Source organism: Mixophyes fleayi, chromosome 4, assembly GCF_038048845.1.
Source record: "Mixophyes fleayi isolate aMixFle1 chromosome 4, aMixFle1.hap1, whole genome shotgun sequence".
In the NCBI taxonomy this organism is placed as follows: Eukaryota; Metazoa; Chordata; class Amphibia; order Anura; family Limnodynastidae; genus Mixophyes; species Mixophyes fleayi.
Window position 1 is genome coordinate 117,855,436 of NC_134405.1, and position 15,851 is coordinate 117,871,286.

At 39.4% G+C, this 15,851-nt stretch overlaps 1 protein-coding gene across 1 annotated transcript in view; it reads left to right on the plus strand.

Annotated features, from left to right (window-relative positions):
- Window positions 1-15,851, plus strand: part of LOC142151950 (neuronal acetylcholine receptor subunit alpha-7) — a 184,533-nt gene that overhangs the window by 151,187 nt on the left and 17,495 nt on the right. The window contains exon 6 of the mRNA XM_075208081.1: window positions 15,359-15,526. Within this exon, the coding sequence (XP_075064182.1) occupies window positions 15,359-15,526 (168 nt within the window). The remainder of the gene's footprint in view (window positions 1-15,358; window positions 15,527-15,851) is intronic.

Sequence of the window (15,851 nt, forward strand, 5' to 3'; positions counted from 1 at the left end):
TCTAGTTTAGTAAAAGTTTATCAATGGTGACCATAGTGCAGAGGTGGCGTCAGGATCTGCCTTTGCTTGTACTGCAGCATCACCTTAGGATGCTGCTTTGTCTCAGCAGCTTCTGTTTCTTGGTCTATGTTGAACTTGATATTATTTGTATTTGCCTTGCAGTACCTCTGACCCACCAGAGGTGCTGCAATTGTACCCTCGTCTCTTCCTTCAATAGCAGGGGTTAACCTGCTGCTTCTGTTAATTATTGCACCTGTTCTCTGCCTATTTATGCCTGCTTCTCTCAGTTCACCTTGCTGGTCATGGATGCTGTTGTTCTCATTGATGCTGTTGATACTTCTCCTGTTCCCTTGGACTACAGCAAGCTGCTAGCCGACACCCCTGTTTCTGGTTTCATTCTCCTCAGCCAGTTCACCTGCATCAACTGGATTCTCTGATATTTACCTGCTTTCAAACTCACCCAGAGATACATTGTTCAGTCTCAGCTATATTCGGTTTGTACCTTTCCCTGCACTATCCTAGGACATGTTCGCTCAATAAATTGTTATGCTTTCACCATACTCTGAACTCCATAGCTGTCATTTCCAGCCTTTAGCACAGAAGTGTGACAGGTGGAGGGTAATTGGAATAGAGGTGACAAGTACCAGAGGCAGTCCAGAGGTTGTGGGTCAGTAGCGAGCAGGATAAACCGGAACAGGACAGATGTCAAGGCAGATTGCAAGCACGGGTAATCCAAAAGACAGAGAGAGGTCAGGGGCAATCAGATTTTAATGAAGGTAAAAAACATAAACCAAGGATCACAACAGGAATCAGATCAAAAAATAGCAAAGTATCCACAGGAGCAGGTCAGCAAGTTGCAGTACACTGGACATTATAAACAGGAGGGAGGCTAAGCCCTTAATTACTAAAAATGGTCAATCAGGAGTCAAGGCCCCAGCATGGATAATTAGCCCCAGGATGATTAGGAAAGCATCCCGGCCGTTGCCCTGGTGATGGCCGGAATAGAGAAGACAGAAGTGATGTCCCAGCTGTTGCCATGACAGCCGGGACACAGCCAGTAGGGGAACGAAGTAGTCCGCGGCTCGTAACAAGTGGAAGGAGCGTGGTGTTCCAACAGCACAGTAATGATATAAGACTCACCTTAATATAGAAAGAAGTTTAAACTTGTAGCTGGTTTTGTTACATTTACAGTAGTATAACAGCATTGCCTGTGACCAATGTAATAAACGTTTAGAATTTGAGAACTGAAATGGGAGGTATTGCATAAGTAGTTTTTTTTTTAAAAAAATACTGTTTATTAACAACATTGTTTACAAATAAAATAGAACAACAGAGATCTAGCAGTATAGATGTATAAACAAGCATGAGGCATACATCGGTTTAAAGTGTAACATGTAAGGCCATCAATAATCAAGTCCCAATGGCGCTCGTACATTGTGATGTTCGCTGTGTGCTGGATAGAAACTAAAATGATGTTCAGCAATAGCATTTCAAACTAAGAGGGGGGGGGGAGTGAAGGTAGAGATCACATGATAAGAGATATAGCAGAGATCCAATAGTATTTTGGGCTGGAGAGTCATTCACAAGTATTAAATTGGTTCAGAATCACAGTAGAGGTTCATTATGGTATGATGAGGTCCATGGGGACCAGACCTTGTAGAAGGATACGGAGGAGCCCCTCAGGATGCTGGTGATATGCTCCATCAGATGTGCCATACCCGTCTGCAGACCATTTGCAACGGCAGGGGTAAGGGGTTTTACCAGGAAGCAGTGATTTGACAGGTCGCTGCACTGATAATATGTCGGAACAACTTGTGGGTATGGGAACGGAGGTCTGGGACCTTGAATATGTAGTTTTAAAGTTTACGGATTGTAATTTCAATCATTTTAGGTCTAGGAACTTGTCTTGTCTTTCTATTGTTTTCATACAATATTTGCCTTCTAGTTTCCATTATTAAGAAATGTAATGGTTCCTCTCCCGCTCTAGTGTGATCTGGATTATACAATTACTGACAAGGGCATTAAGTAGCTGGGGGGGAGCTGACACTGGTAGTGATAGTTTGGGAATTATAATAGGGTGATAGCACCTGGGAAGATGTTCTTTATGTTGATTGCAATTGCTAGGATTAAAAGGGTTGCTGTATATATTAAAAGTGATCCCAATTGGATATAAAAGAGTTATGAGTTACAATGAATGGTCAGGCATAAAAAAGTATAAACGTTGAGACCATAATGATTACCGTCCATGGACCACGGTAGTTTTAATTGCCAGGGGATACAGGCATAATATAATTTAGCAGATAAATCCATTGTCCTCTGACTTGAGAGGAGTTACATTTCATAAAGACGTTTCTAACATTTCTTTTATACAACAAATATTGATGTGGGATTTCACTTCTGTTTTTGATTTAGAGTTCAATCAAAAAGTAGGTATCATCATCATCATCATCATTAACAATTATTTTTATTGCGCCAGCAAATTCCGTAGTGCTTTACAATTGGGAACAAACATTAATAAGACAATACTGGGTAATATATACAGAGAGGTAAAAGAACCCTGCTTGCAAGCTTACAATCTATAGGACAATGGGAGTTTGAAACACAAGAGCATGTGCTACATCATATTGCACACTGGAACAGCTAGAATGCAAAAGCAAAAGTATTGAGTGGGATGTGTGTGTAGCAATGTTGGTCAGAGGGTTGTTGTCTTGTGTTAGCTGTGTAGAGGGTGGAATAGGGTAACCTAGAGAGATTAAGATGGTGGTTGAGGAATATCATAAGCTTGTCTAAAGAGGTGGGTTTTCAGAGAACGCTTGAAGGTTTGAAGACTAAAAGAAAGTCTTAATGTGCGAGGAAGGGAATTCCACAAAGTGGGTGAAGCCCGAAAAAAGTCCTGTAACCGAGAGTGGGAGGATGTGATGAGAGTGGAAGAGAGATGCAGATCTTGTGCAGAACGGAGGTGTCGAGTTGGGAGATATTTTGAGACAAGTGAGGAAATGTATATCGGTGCAATTTTGTTCATGGCCTTGTACGTTAGTAGAAGAATTTTATATTGGATTCTCTGAAATACAGGCAACCAATGTAGAGACTGACAGAGTGGCTCAGCAGAGGAAGAACGGTTTGCAAGGAAAATCAATCTAGCCGCTGTGTGCAAAATACATTGTAGGGGTTCAAGTCTGACTTTGGGAAGACCAGTAAGGAGGTAATTGCAATAGTCGATACTTGAGATGATGACTGCATGAATTAATGTTTTTGCGGTGTCTTGTGTGAGATATGTGCATATTCTGAAAATGTTCTTTAAATGTATGTAACATGATTTAGATAGAGAGTTGATGTGGGGAATAAATGATAGTTGTGAGTCAAGCATTACAGAAATAGAAATGTCAGGCAGGAAGCTTCTGTTTTTGGGTGGGAATATTATTAATTCAGTTTTTGAAAGATTGAGTTTGAGTTGGCGAGAAGACATCCAAGATGATATGGCAGAACGACACTGAGTAACGCAAGATAACACAGATGGTGAGAGATCAGCAGAGGATAGATAAATATGTGTATCATTCACATAGAGATGATACCGAAATCCAAAGGAACTTATTAGTTTTCCAAGAGAAGTGGTGTAGATAGAGAATAGCAGAGGACCTAGGACTGAGCCTTGTGGTACTCCAACTGATAAAGGAAGCGGAGCAGAGGTGGATCCAGAGAAATTAACACTGAAAGAGTGATTAGATAGGTAGGATGAGAACCAGGATAGGACAGTGCCTTCAATACCTAGGGATTGTATCGTTTATATGAGGCGAGAGTGGTCAACAGTGTCAAATGCAGCAGAGAGATCCAGAAGAATTAGAATAGAGTAATGGTTTTTACTTTTTGCTGTGATCAAATCATTGACAACCTTGGTCAGCGCAGTCTCTGTGAAGTGTTGAGAGCGAAAGCCTGACTGAAGAGGATCCAATAGGTTGTTTGCTGTAAGAAAGTGTGTGATGTGAATGTAGGCAGTTCTCTTGAGAAGTTTGGAGGGGCATGGGAGCTGAGAGATGGGGCGGTAATTTGCAAGAGAGTTTGGGTCAGAATTTTGTTATTTGAAATGGGAGTAATCACTACATGCTTGAATGGTGATGGAAAAATACCAGTAAAAAGAAATAGATTACAGATTTTAGTTAGGGGGGAATGAGCACAGGAGACAGGGCCTACTAATTTGTTAGGGAATGGGATCAAGAGGACAGGAGGTAGAGTAGGAAGATGAGAAGAGAGTAGAAACTTCCTCTTCATTTGTTGGATCAAATGAAGAGAGAGTGTCAGAGGGTGCTACAAAGGAATTCAGCTGGTTGCTTGTCGAGGGAGATGATACCATTTCAAGTCTGATCTTATCTATATTGTCTTTGAAATAGGAAGCAAGATCCTGGGCACTGATGGTAGTCGAAGGATTTGGGGCGAGGAGATTGGGAAAAGATTTAAATGTGTTAAAAATGCGTTTGGGGTTAGAAGCCTGAGCATAGATGATAGATTGGAAGTATGTTTGTTTTGCAGTGTCCAGAGCATTTCTATAAGAGTGGTAGATAGTAGTATAAGTGATGAAATCATTAGAGGTAAAAGATTTACGCCAGTGGCGTTCTGCTTTACGAGAAAGTTTTTGTTGATTTTGTGTTACTTTAATGTGCCATGGTTGGCAACGAAGTCTACGCAAAGTATGTAGTGTCGTTGGAGCCACTGAATCAAGGGCAGTTGCTAGGGTTTGGTGAAAATGGGGTACTGCCCGATCAGGGGAGGAGAATGTAGAAATTGAGAATGTGTTGGAGAGAGGTGGAAAACTGTTGTAGATCAATAGAGTTGATATTCCGGCGGCTGTGAGGAGGCTTGGAAAAGTTTGACACTAGGGAGGGTAAAGAACTGGGGGTAAGCGAGTAGCTAATAAGGTGATGATCTGAGAGGGGTGTTAAGGAAATCAGAAACTGAACATAGTCTAGAGAAAACAAGATCAAGACAGTGACCATCCTGATGAGTAGCGGATTCAATCCACTGGGAGAGGTGTGGAGGTTAGAGAGAGTAGTTTGGAAGCAGCATTGGAACGTGGATTAGAAATAGGGATGTTGAAATCACCCATGATGATGGTGTGGATTTCAGAGGATAAGAAGTGAGGGAGCCACGCAGAGAAGTGTTCAAGAAATTGTTGGTGTGGTCCAGAGGGGCGATAGATGACAGCAAAACGCATAGAGAACGGGTTAAAAATCCTAACAGCATGTACTTCAAAAGATGTGAACGTGAGTGATGGGACGTTTGGTAGAACTGTGAACGTGCTCTGTGGGGAGAGAATTAGTCCAAACCCCCTCCTTGTCTGCCTCCTGCTCTGGGGGTGTGGGTGAAATGGAGACCACCATGTGAAAGGGCTGCAGATGAGGCAGTGTCTGATTGCGTGAGCCATGTTTCTGTTATTGCTAGAAGGTTGAGGTTGTTTGAGAGGAAGAGATCGTGTATGGAGGTAAGTTTGTTACAAACAGAGCGTGCATTCCAAAGGGCACATTTAAAGGACTTTGGCAGAGGGGAGACAGGTGATGCAATTGAGGTTTGCTGGATTTCTGTAGTGTTCAGATATATGCATGTGGGAGAATTGAGGGGGACCTGGATTAGGTGATATATTATCTATTACAGTTAATAGAAGCAGGGAGGAAGAAAGGTAGGAAATATAATTGTGTGTGTCTTTTTAGTTTTTGGTGACAGGGTGAGGCTGTTAAATTTATTAATTTTTAAATAGTAAAAGAGTTCATGAGTGTTAAGAGGTGAGTGAAGTAATGAAGGGGCAATGTGGACAGAGGTGTGTGTTGCAGGATGGGTGAGGGATGATATAGTCCTAAAGATAAATAGTCCTAAAGATATATAGGTATATAGTTAGGTGTCTCCAGATATCCCTGATAAAGTCTGACATGTGAAGTGCACGTTGAGCAGTGTTTGTGGAGTAATGCGATAGGCTGAAGCCTATTTCCTGAACGATGTATCCAATGAATTTTACCTGCTGTCAGCCAGGTGTAAATACATTGTAAATTTCAATATATTTAACATTTGCATTGCACAATATTTATACTTCCCCTTAAAAAAAGCTGCAGACAAACACTTTAAAGGTGCAAGTGTGTCTATAAAATATGTAATTTAAACAACATGACTGCCCCATGTATACTGCCTGAGATAATTTCTGTTCATTTGCTTATTGAGGTACTACATACTTGCCAACATTTCTGATCTCTCCTCTGGGGGAGATTTTGCTGCCGAGTCCCCGGGAGCCATGGTTGTGCGATTTGCATCATTAAGCCCCAGGATGATGGGGCTTAATGCCCTGCCCTGCATTAAGCCCTGCCCCCACCCACTTCACTAGGGAAGTGGGTAGGATGTAGGTAGTTGCACTGCTCTCCTGGGAGACTGGGAGAACTCCAAGATAGTCGGGAGTCTCCCGGACATTCTGGGAGAGTAGGCAACTATGAGTTGCCTACATTTTTATTTTTTCAAAATGTCATCTTTTACACTCAGAAGTTTTCATACCTCTGTTTTTGTCACCACCCTAGCTTATCACCAGATGTTTTCTCCCGAGAATTTCTGAATATTCATGCATCTTTAGGTACTCTCTACTAGAGGTAGCTATAGTTAGACAATATACTGTATAGGCCTATCACATTTTAACCATACTTCCCAACATTCCTGCTTTCAACAGACAGTCCTGATATGTGAACCTCAAAGAAGCGGAGCTTACACAGAAGTAGACAAAGCTTCATCAATAGTGGCCAATGTTAGGTGTAAAGTATGTGTTTTTGGACAGATATAATACACTGTTTTTGTGGATCCGGTTGGGACTTAATTTGCCCCAATTTTGTCTTTATAAATGTTATCACTTAAAGGGAAACTTGTATTTGCCTGCTATGGGTAGGGCACTTTTTATAAGAACATGTTAAAAAGGTAAACTAATGGTTCTTACAGATAGTACTGTATTAGCTGCATTATTTCATATTATGTAGCTATGACTACCTGATTTTTTTATTTTTCAATAGCCATTTCATCAATTACTACACAAGTCAATTCTACTGACCATTAATTTTTTAGTACTTAGGGTTGTAAACCACAAGCAGTTAACCATTTGTCCTGCTTTTAAAGAACTTTCATTGTTAATTTAAGATGAAAGATGAAAACTAAAGGGCCGATGCAGAGTGAGTACTATGCCAGTTTGTGTAATGTAGCTTGTGTGAAATTGCTCTGCACATGCCCAGTAAGTGGGCACACTATATATGTACCCATGCTTGCATGATCCTGCCACTTATGCCAGTCTGTGCCAGGAGAGGTGGGATGTGAGCATTCTAATATAGGGTCCGTACTGTAAAAGTGTGGTAGCGCAATTAAGAATGCAGACCGGGAAAAAGACACATATACACCTTATAGTTAAGAAGGAAAAACCTCTTTTACTCTACGCCTCCACATTTTTTAACGCAGCAGATTATCCTTTTTGGGTTACGGAAAAACTAGATCATCTATCCCACTCCTATAGTACCTATAGCATTACATTTTAACGCATGCTTTACTAAATAAAATACACACCACAAATAAAATAAAAATGAAAGAAGAAAAAAGAATTGTAAAACTAAAAAGCAGTAAAAAACAATCAAATATTATTTAGTCTATAAATGTTATTAAGGTCCTTACATAGGCCATGCTAGTAATAAAGCTCATATATTTGCTATTATTTTAGTTCAGTTAGTAACACATTACATTTAGTTACATAGTTCATTGGTAGAAGTTACTAAGGGAAAATATATAAATAAAAATTATTTATTTTTATTTTCAGTCCCTACATTAAAAATAACTGGCACCTGCGGTGGGAAATGTACTGTTGTGCAAAACAATTGGTCTAGACTTGGAAAATTGGCACATGTGGGATCTCAATAGCAATAATACTTCTATGTACAGTATTCCCTCATTGTGCCTCATTTGGACAGAAAGGCTTTCTTTTGAATTCCAAATCACCCTCCCCATATTTCATTTCAAATGGTTTGCCTTATGGATGCTTTCTATAAACCTGTATCAATAAACTTAGTTTCCTCCAAAAAGTGTTGGTTTGGCTCTTATATTTATAGCAGCATCCAACCTGTATACAATGATGTATTTGGGCATTCAGCCATGTTCAAAGCAAGTTGTATGCTGAGATATGTGCTTACGTCTATGCTACTATAGATAGGGGATCTCATCTATAAACCTCTATAACATATAGCACATTATAATGAATTTAAGAGGCAAGTCATCTGCATTAAAATGAGGGTCTACAGGCCCATCGAATCCATTACCATGCCGGATGTAATCAGGAAAATTAACAGATTGCATTGTCTGCTACTTCATGATAAGCACTGAAATGCAAGCCAGGTATCTGTAAATAAATATAGTTTACCATTATAGAGTTTCCTAAATGGGTAATCATTCTTTTTAAATTAATAATATATTTAAAAGTCTCCCTAACCTTAATCAGTGATATTGGTAGACAAATGCATACCTCCCAATATTTTCCTGGTGCAAATTCCTACCAGCTGCTGCACAAAATGGGTTAACTTTAACATTGCAAACAAAAAGAGAAAAATATATATATATATTGTATAGATAGATAGATAGATAGATAGATAGATAGATACATACATACACAAAAATACTGGTTACATTTAATAGCCTAATAATATAATAACAATCTAAAAATATTGTTTTTGTTGTAATTTATTAAACAATTAAGTAAAGAAGCAATAAACGCAACATTGTGATAATGATCTACATATCAAGATATTGATATATAAATAAAAGTTGATTTACATTTGAATTTTATGAACAAAAAGGAACATTTTGAGAAAGGATGTTAGTAAAGTGTAAAGAGTAGGAAAGGATAAGGGTATGGAGTCTGAATTTTGCTAAGTTAAATTTTTCAACTTATGATAAATATTAAGAGGTCATTTCATAGTAATTTAGCCAGTGGGACCAAATGTCTGTAATTTTTTTCCGTTTAATAATTAGAATGCTTGCTATAGATTTCATATGATAAGTTTGCCATATCTTATTTATAACCATACTCAAAGATGGTGCTTAGATATTTCTCCAGAAGATTAGAAGATTTATGAAATGCAAGATGTGCTTTATCAGAATTGATTTTGTTGTGAGATATCTGGAATAGGAGGGTATATGAATGAGTAATAATGGGGATGTTATGTCTTGTATAAATTGATGCATTCGGTCCCAATGCTTTTGAATACATTGGCAGAATCACCAAATGTGAAGACAGGGTGCCTCTTTTCCCACAATCCCTCCTGCAGATATCTTTGGATTATTTGGATTTATTGCATACAATCTGGTGGCAATGAGGTACCATTTATAAAATATTTTAATGGTGTTTTCTTTAGTTTGAACACATACAGAGTTTTTAATTTTTATTCTGATAAATGCCCATTCATCAGTTTCCATAGATACTCCTAGTTCTTGCTCCCATGCCTTCACATATTTATCTATTATGGGTAGACCAAAGTTTATTAATAACTAGCAGGGTTCCCTGTGATGCACAGGTCAGATTTGCAATGTGTAGCAGTTTTTATATATTATAAATATTATAAATTATTTGGTCAAGTGACCCAAAATGCTATTTAGAAAATAAAATGTGTTGCTTTGTCGCGTTGCTGTTATGTCATATTGTGGGGGTTTCCTTCCAGCAGTCAAACAATTGTTTACAACCAAAAAATTATGTTTGCCCGGGTTTAAATCGTAATGTTATTAAGTTATCAATGAGTTGGTTGTAACTATCAATAATTTTAAAAATAATTATCGGCTTAGCCACTCTTCCAACACACCCATGAGGTGGCTGCCAAGTGTTCTTTTTAAATTAAATGTCATCTAAATCTATCCAGTGGTAGGCCCAGAACAGGCTAATCGGGTCAAAGTTCCGCCCAGCGTACACCAACAGGAGGTTTAACCGGGAACCTAACCCTTAAACCTGGCCAGGATCCAACTGGACCACCTCAAATTAGTTTCATCCCAATCAGTGCAGGGGTGTCCGAATGCATAACTGGACAGACAAACAAAACAAATTCATCATTATCATCATCATTTATTAATTTATATAGCGCCACTAATTCCGCAGCGGTGTACAGAGAACTCATTCACATCAGTCCCTGCCCCATCAGGCAGTTTTACACATCAGTCATTTATACACATCAGTCAGTTATATGCATCAGTTACTTGCAAACATATGTGGGAAGCACGGTGGCTTAGTGAAAGGCCCAGAACAGGCTCCCTGAGTTAAAGTTATGCACAGCGTGCACCACCTGGAGGTCCAACCAGGACCCTAACCCCCCTAAAACCTGGCCAGGATCCAACTGGACCACCTCACGTTGGTTTCATCCCAATCAGTGCAGGAGTGTCCGAATGCAGGCTCAGAACAGGCTCCCAGGATCAGTTCTCCCCAGCGTACACCAATATGAGTTCCGACCAGGACCATAGCAACCCTATACCCTGGCCAGGATCAAACTGGACCACCTTGCATTGGTTTCATACCAATAGGTGCAGGGGTGTCCGAATGCAAGCTCAGAAACCTATCCTGTCCAGCTTTCCCTTTCTATACCACTGGTGCCATAAGTGGTTTTGGGGGTTGTTTTCTCAGTGACTTTTAACTCAGGTCATGGGACTTGGGTCTGTAGCTCAGGGTCATCATTTTTTTTTTCTTTTGATTGTGTTCTGCTTATTGTATTCTAATTTTGCCTTTCTGCCACGTCAGAAAAGAGGGGCTTTTCAATATTTCCCACTCTGTTGATTTGTCGCATTGTTAGGTTGTCGCTATGTGGTCTAATAGGTTACTTTTTCGATGCTAAATAACTATGTAACATTTGGCAGCTTTACCTTGAGAGCTATGGAAGATATTCTTTGACAAACAAACAAACTTATTCTTTTATATAGATAGAGACTAGCTGAAGTACTCGGCCTTGTCCGGGTTTCCATTTTCAAGTTATTTAGTTATTAATGAGTTGAATGTAGCTGTCAACCTTTTAAAAATAATCAGCAGCTTAGTGGCTCTTCCAACACACCTATGAGATGGCTGTCCAGAGTTGTTTTGGTTTTCATATTAAATGGCATCCAAACCCATCCAGTGGAAGACCAAGAACAGGCTCCCCCGGTCAAAATTCTGTTCCGTGTACACCAACGGAAGATCCGACTGAGACCCTAACCCTTTTTAAACCTGGCCACAATCCAACTTGACCACCTTGCTCTGGTTTTATCCCAACTGTTTCAGGAGTGTCCGAATGCAGACTCAGAACATACTCCCTGGGTCAAAGTTCTGCCTAGTGTACACCAATGGGAGGTCAGATCGGGACTCCAGCTCCCTAGTATGCCTTCTGGGATCCAATGTTACCAGTCTGTGAAGTTTTCGTCCAAATCCATGAATTGAAAGGCTCTGAACAGGCTTCATGGGTTAAAGTTCTGCCCAGTGTACACAAATGAGAGATCTGACCGTGACCCTAACCCCCCCTAAAACCTGGCCAGAATCCAACTGGATAACCTTGCGTTAATTTCATCCCAACCAGTGCAGGGGTGTCCGAACGCAGGCTCAGAACAAGCTCCCAGAGTCAAAGTAGTCGAGCAGGGTCAACCTGCGTTACGTGGGTCCGATTTGTAATGTGTAGCAACTTTTATATTTTATAAAGTTATGAGGTAAATAGGCCAAAAATGCTATTTGAAAAAAAAGATTTGTTGCTTAATCGCGTTGTCATTATGTCCCCAACAAACAAACAAAGAAACAAACAAACTTCTTCTTTTATATACAGTATATAGAAAGATTTACAGAATGCGGAGATGAATCTCCCATGGATGCTCCACTGCCTTGGGTTGGGTTTTTGGGTTGTAGATTCAGTTACTTTATTAGAAAAAAAATGAAACTCTTAATTAAAATGAACACAAATAGAATCTGTAATATGGATTAAGACAGACAGGTTCTGTTTTACACTAATGATAATATTTTGTTGTAGCATTCTACTAACTAGTTTGTTACTATGTAAAAGTGAGTTAATCTATTATAAATTTAAGATTTAGAATTTTGTTATATTGATTTATATACTCAGTTTGCTGATGGTTCTAGACTTAATATTTAAACTTGACCTGTATTTTTGGCATATCATATATATTTTTTAGATACCAAACTTTTGTTAACAATGATCAATGACATTGTAGTTCCCCAAGTTCCTCCTACAAATGTGGAATGCTAATATGTACCAGTATGACAGCTAAGTGTGTCTGGGAATAATTGTAATATGTTACCAACTATAATGCTCCCCAACATTCCAATTTTTGGAAACTGGACACTGCAAGAAAGGGGCAATACAACTGGAACCATGTCAGGATGGAGGCATGGCAACATCACAAAATGGGCCTGAAGATTCTGCCACGGCCGTGTCTAGCACTTCTGAAGCACTAGGCCGCCCCCAACTAGCCTCCCTTGATAACACCCTTGCAATGCTGCGCACAACAGTGGCAGGCGTACATGACATGTACTCACCACTGTAAATGGGACATATATCTCCAAACATTACTGGCAGTTGATGCAAAAGTTCTGGCTGTTGGAACAGTGCATCCAGTATCCAGAAGCCACCTAAAGCAAGGCAGTTGGGTAATATAGTAACACATTATAAAATGTGCCTTGATAGAACTCTAGACTCTGTTATAAGATTTGTTTGTAATACTAGGAAAACATTGTACCATCAGGGTTGTATTTACTATGTAGACTGAATATATCTCCATGAAGCAGCAAAGAAATTAATGAATGCAACATTTCTGTGCTATTTTTGCATGTTTTGTTTGTTAATATGTTTCAGTAAAAAATATCCTGAAAGTACAGAACAAGAAGAAATAACAATCTAGATGCACAATTACATTTGCAGGACATATTCACGTTGCATTAAGTGCAAAAATCTAAATTTAGGTTTTCACAAAGTTTGCTGCTTCGGTGTTTTTAGATCTTTTTGTCAGATGTTGCTATTGTATACTGAAGTAAAATTACAAGCAAGTGTCAAAGGCATTTTTTGACAATTACAAATTTATGCAATTCGCCCTGGCATGCTGTCAATCAACTTCTGGGCCACATACTGACTGATGACCGCCCATTTTTGCCTAATCAATGCTTGGAGTTTGTCAGAATTTGTGGGTTTTTGTTTATCCACCTGCCTTTTGAGGATTAACCACAAGTTTTTAATGGGATTAAGGTCTGGGGAGTTTCCTGGCTGTGGACTCAAAATTTCGATATTTTGATCCCAGAGCCACTTAGTTATCACTTTTGCCTTATGGCAAGGTGTTCCATCATGCTGGAAAAGGCATTGTTCGTCACTAAACTGTTCTTGGATGGTTGGGAAAAGTTGCTCTTGGAAGATGTTTTGGTACCATTCTTTATTCATGGCTGTGTTCTTAGGCAAAATTGTGAGTGAGCCCACTCACTTGGCTGAAAAGCAACCCCACACATGAATGGTCTCAGGATGCTTTACTGTTGGCATGACACAGGACTGATGGTAGACTCACCTTTCCTTCTCCGGACAAACGGTTTTCTAGATGCCCCAAACAAATCTGAAAGGGGGTTCATCAGAGAAAATGACTTTACCCCATTCCTCAGCAGTCCAGTCTCTGTACCTTTTGCAGAATATCAGCCTGTCCCTAATGTTTTTCCTGGAGAGAAGAGGCTTCTTTTCTGGCCTTCATGACACCAGGCCATCCTCCAAAATTCATCGCCTCACTGTGCGTGCAGCTGCACTCATTCCTGCCTGCTGCCATTACTGAGCAAGCTCTGCACTGGTGGTGCCCTGATTCTGCAGCTAAATCAATTTTAGGAGAAGGTCCTGGCACTTGCTGGACGTTCTTGGGCGTCCTGAAGCCTTCTTCACAACTGTTGAACCTCTCTCCTTGAAGTTCTTGATGATGCAATAAATGGTTGATTTAAGTGCAATCTTATTAGCAGCAATATCCTTGCCTGTGAAGCCCTTTTTGTGCAAATCAATGATGACTGCACTTGTTTCCTTGCAGGTAACTATGGTTTACAGAGGAAGATGACAATGATTACAAGCACCACCCTCCTTTTAAAGCTTCCAGTCTGTTATTCTAACTCAATCAACATAACAGAGTGATCTCCATCCTTGTCCTCATCAACAATCGCACCTGTGTTAACCAGAGAATCACTGACCCGATGTCAGTTGGTCCTTTTGTCTCAGGGCTGAAATGCAGTGGAAATGTTATTTTTGGGATAAAGTTCATTGTCATGGCAAAGAGGGACTTTGAAATTAATTGCAATTCATCATGACATTCTGGAGTATATGCAAATTGCCATCATAAAAACTGACGCAGCAGACTTTGTGAGAAAATAATATTTGTGTCCTTCTCAAAACTTTTGGCAATGACTGTACAGACTGATCAGCATCTATTATAATTACTGTAAGCGGAAGAGATTTTGACTAATGTGAATTCACACTTCTGTTCTAAGCATTTTAATTACAAAAATGCTTTATGGGGTAGCACATATCACTGCAGACAAACACAGGGTATAGTATGGAATCCAAAATAGTGCAGGGCTGGTTGGCAAATTTTAGCCCATAGAAGGTTAGGGGCTACCCTTGGCTTAGCAGCCAATTATTAGGAACATTTTAAAGGAAAACAATGCAGGTAGTCTAGTGACCCAGACCAAGGTAGTCCACTATAGAACTGGCTAGGGTCAGAGGTACCCCAGCCCAGCCAGTCCCTGATTGCAAGTGCTTGTACAGGATACAAAGCAGTAGCATTAACAGTACAACAGTGTTTGTTGCTGCTATCTGAAATTTTCCCTCTTCCCTTTTATTACTCAATATTTATGTTAAAACCAATTTGTTAATTCAACAAGAAGAAAGGGAATGTTACATTTGTCGCTGTCATAGCATGTCACAAAACATGCTGAGAGCACAACCATTTTCATACCGTATTACAAGTGAGTGGTAGATTGCAATTCAGTGTCAGATTTTGTGGATTCTGCTCACAAAAACAGTAACTGTCTTTTGGAACAAAATATTGTATTTGATTATGTTATGTCTAAGCCTTTAGGGAAGATTCAACTCTTCCAAATGTGGATTTTCCTAGGATCTTGGAGATAAAATGGAAGCACTTTATCAATCTCTTTATTTAGAATTGATTAATATAGTACTTTGTCCTGTGAGGACCTAGGCAAATGCTCTTTTTGCCTGATTCTTAAAATGGTCTTTGTTGTTTTGGGAATTGTGGGTAATTAAACTCCAAACGTCACAGATTTCTAGCCATTAATGTATTGTGCATAAGTAGAAGCTAATATTGCTTTATTTGTCTTTAGGAATATTCAAGAGTTCATGCTACATTGACGTACGTTGGTTTCCTTTTGATATTCAAAAGTGTGACCTGAAGTTTGGATCTTGGACTTACGGTGGATGGTCTTTGGATCTACAAATGCTAGAAGCAGACATATCTGAGTACATCTCAAATGGAGAATGGGATCTAGTTGGTATGTGTTGAACTAGAGAGCTTGATTCCATTCCTCTTTTTTACTTTCTCCTTGGTTACTGTAAACATGACTTGACATCATTACTATGTACGTTACTGCCCTCTTTTATCAGACGTTTAGGGTCTGAATGGCACATTAACATACAAAAAGTCTGATGTAAAAAGGGAAAGGGTGGTCACGCCAAATATTGATTTGATTAAGTTTTCTCTTCTGTTTATTCACTTTGCATTTTGTTAATTGATAACAATAAACTATTAACCCTTCTATATTTGAAAGCATTCTTACCTTGCAGCATTTTTTATATACATACCTAACACTTTTGTAT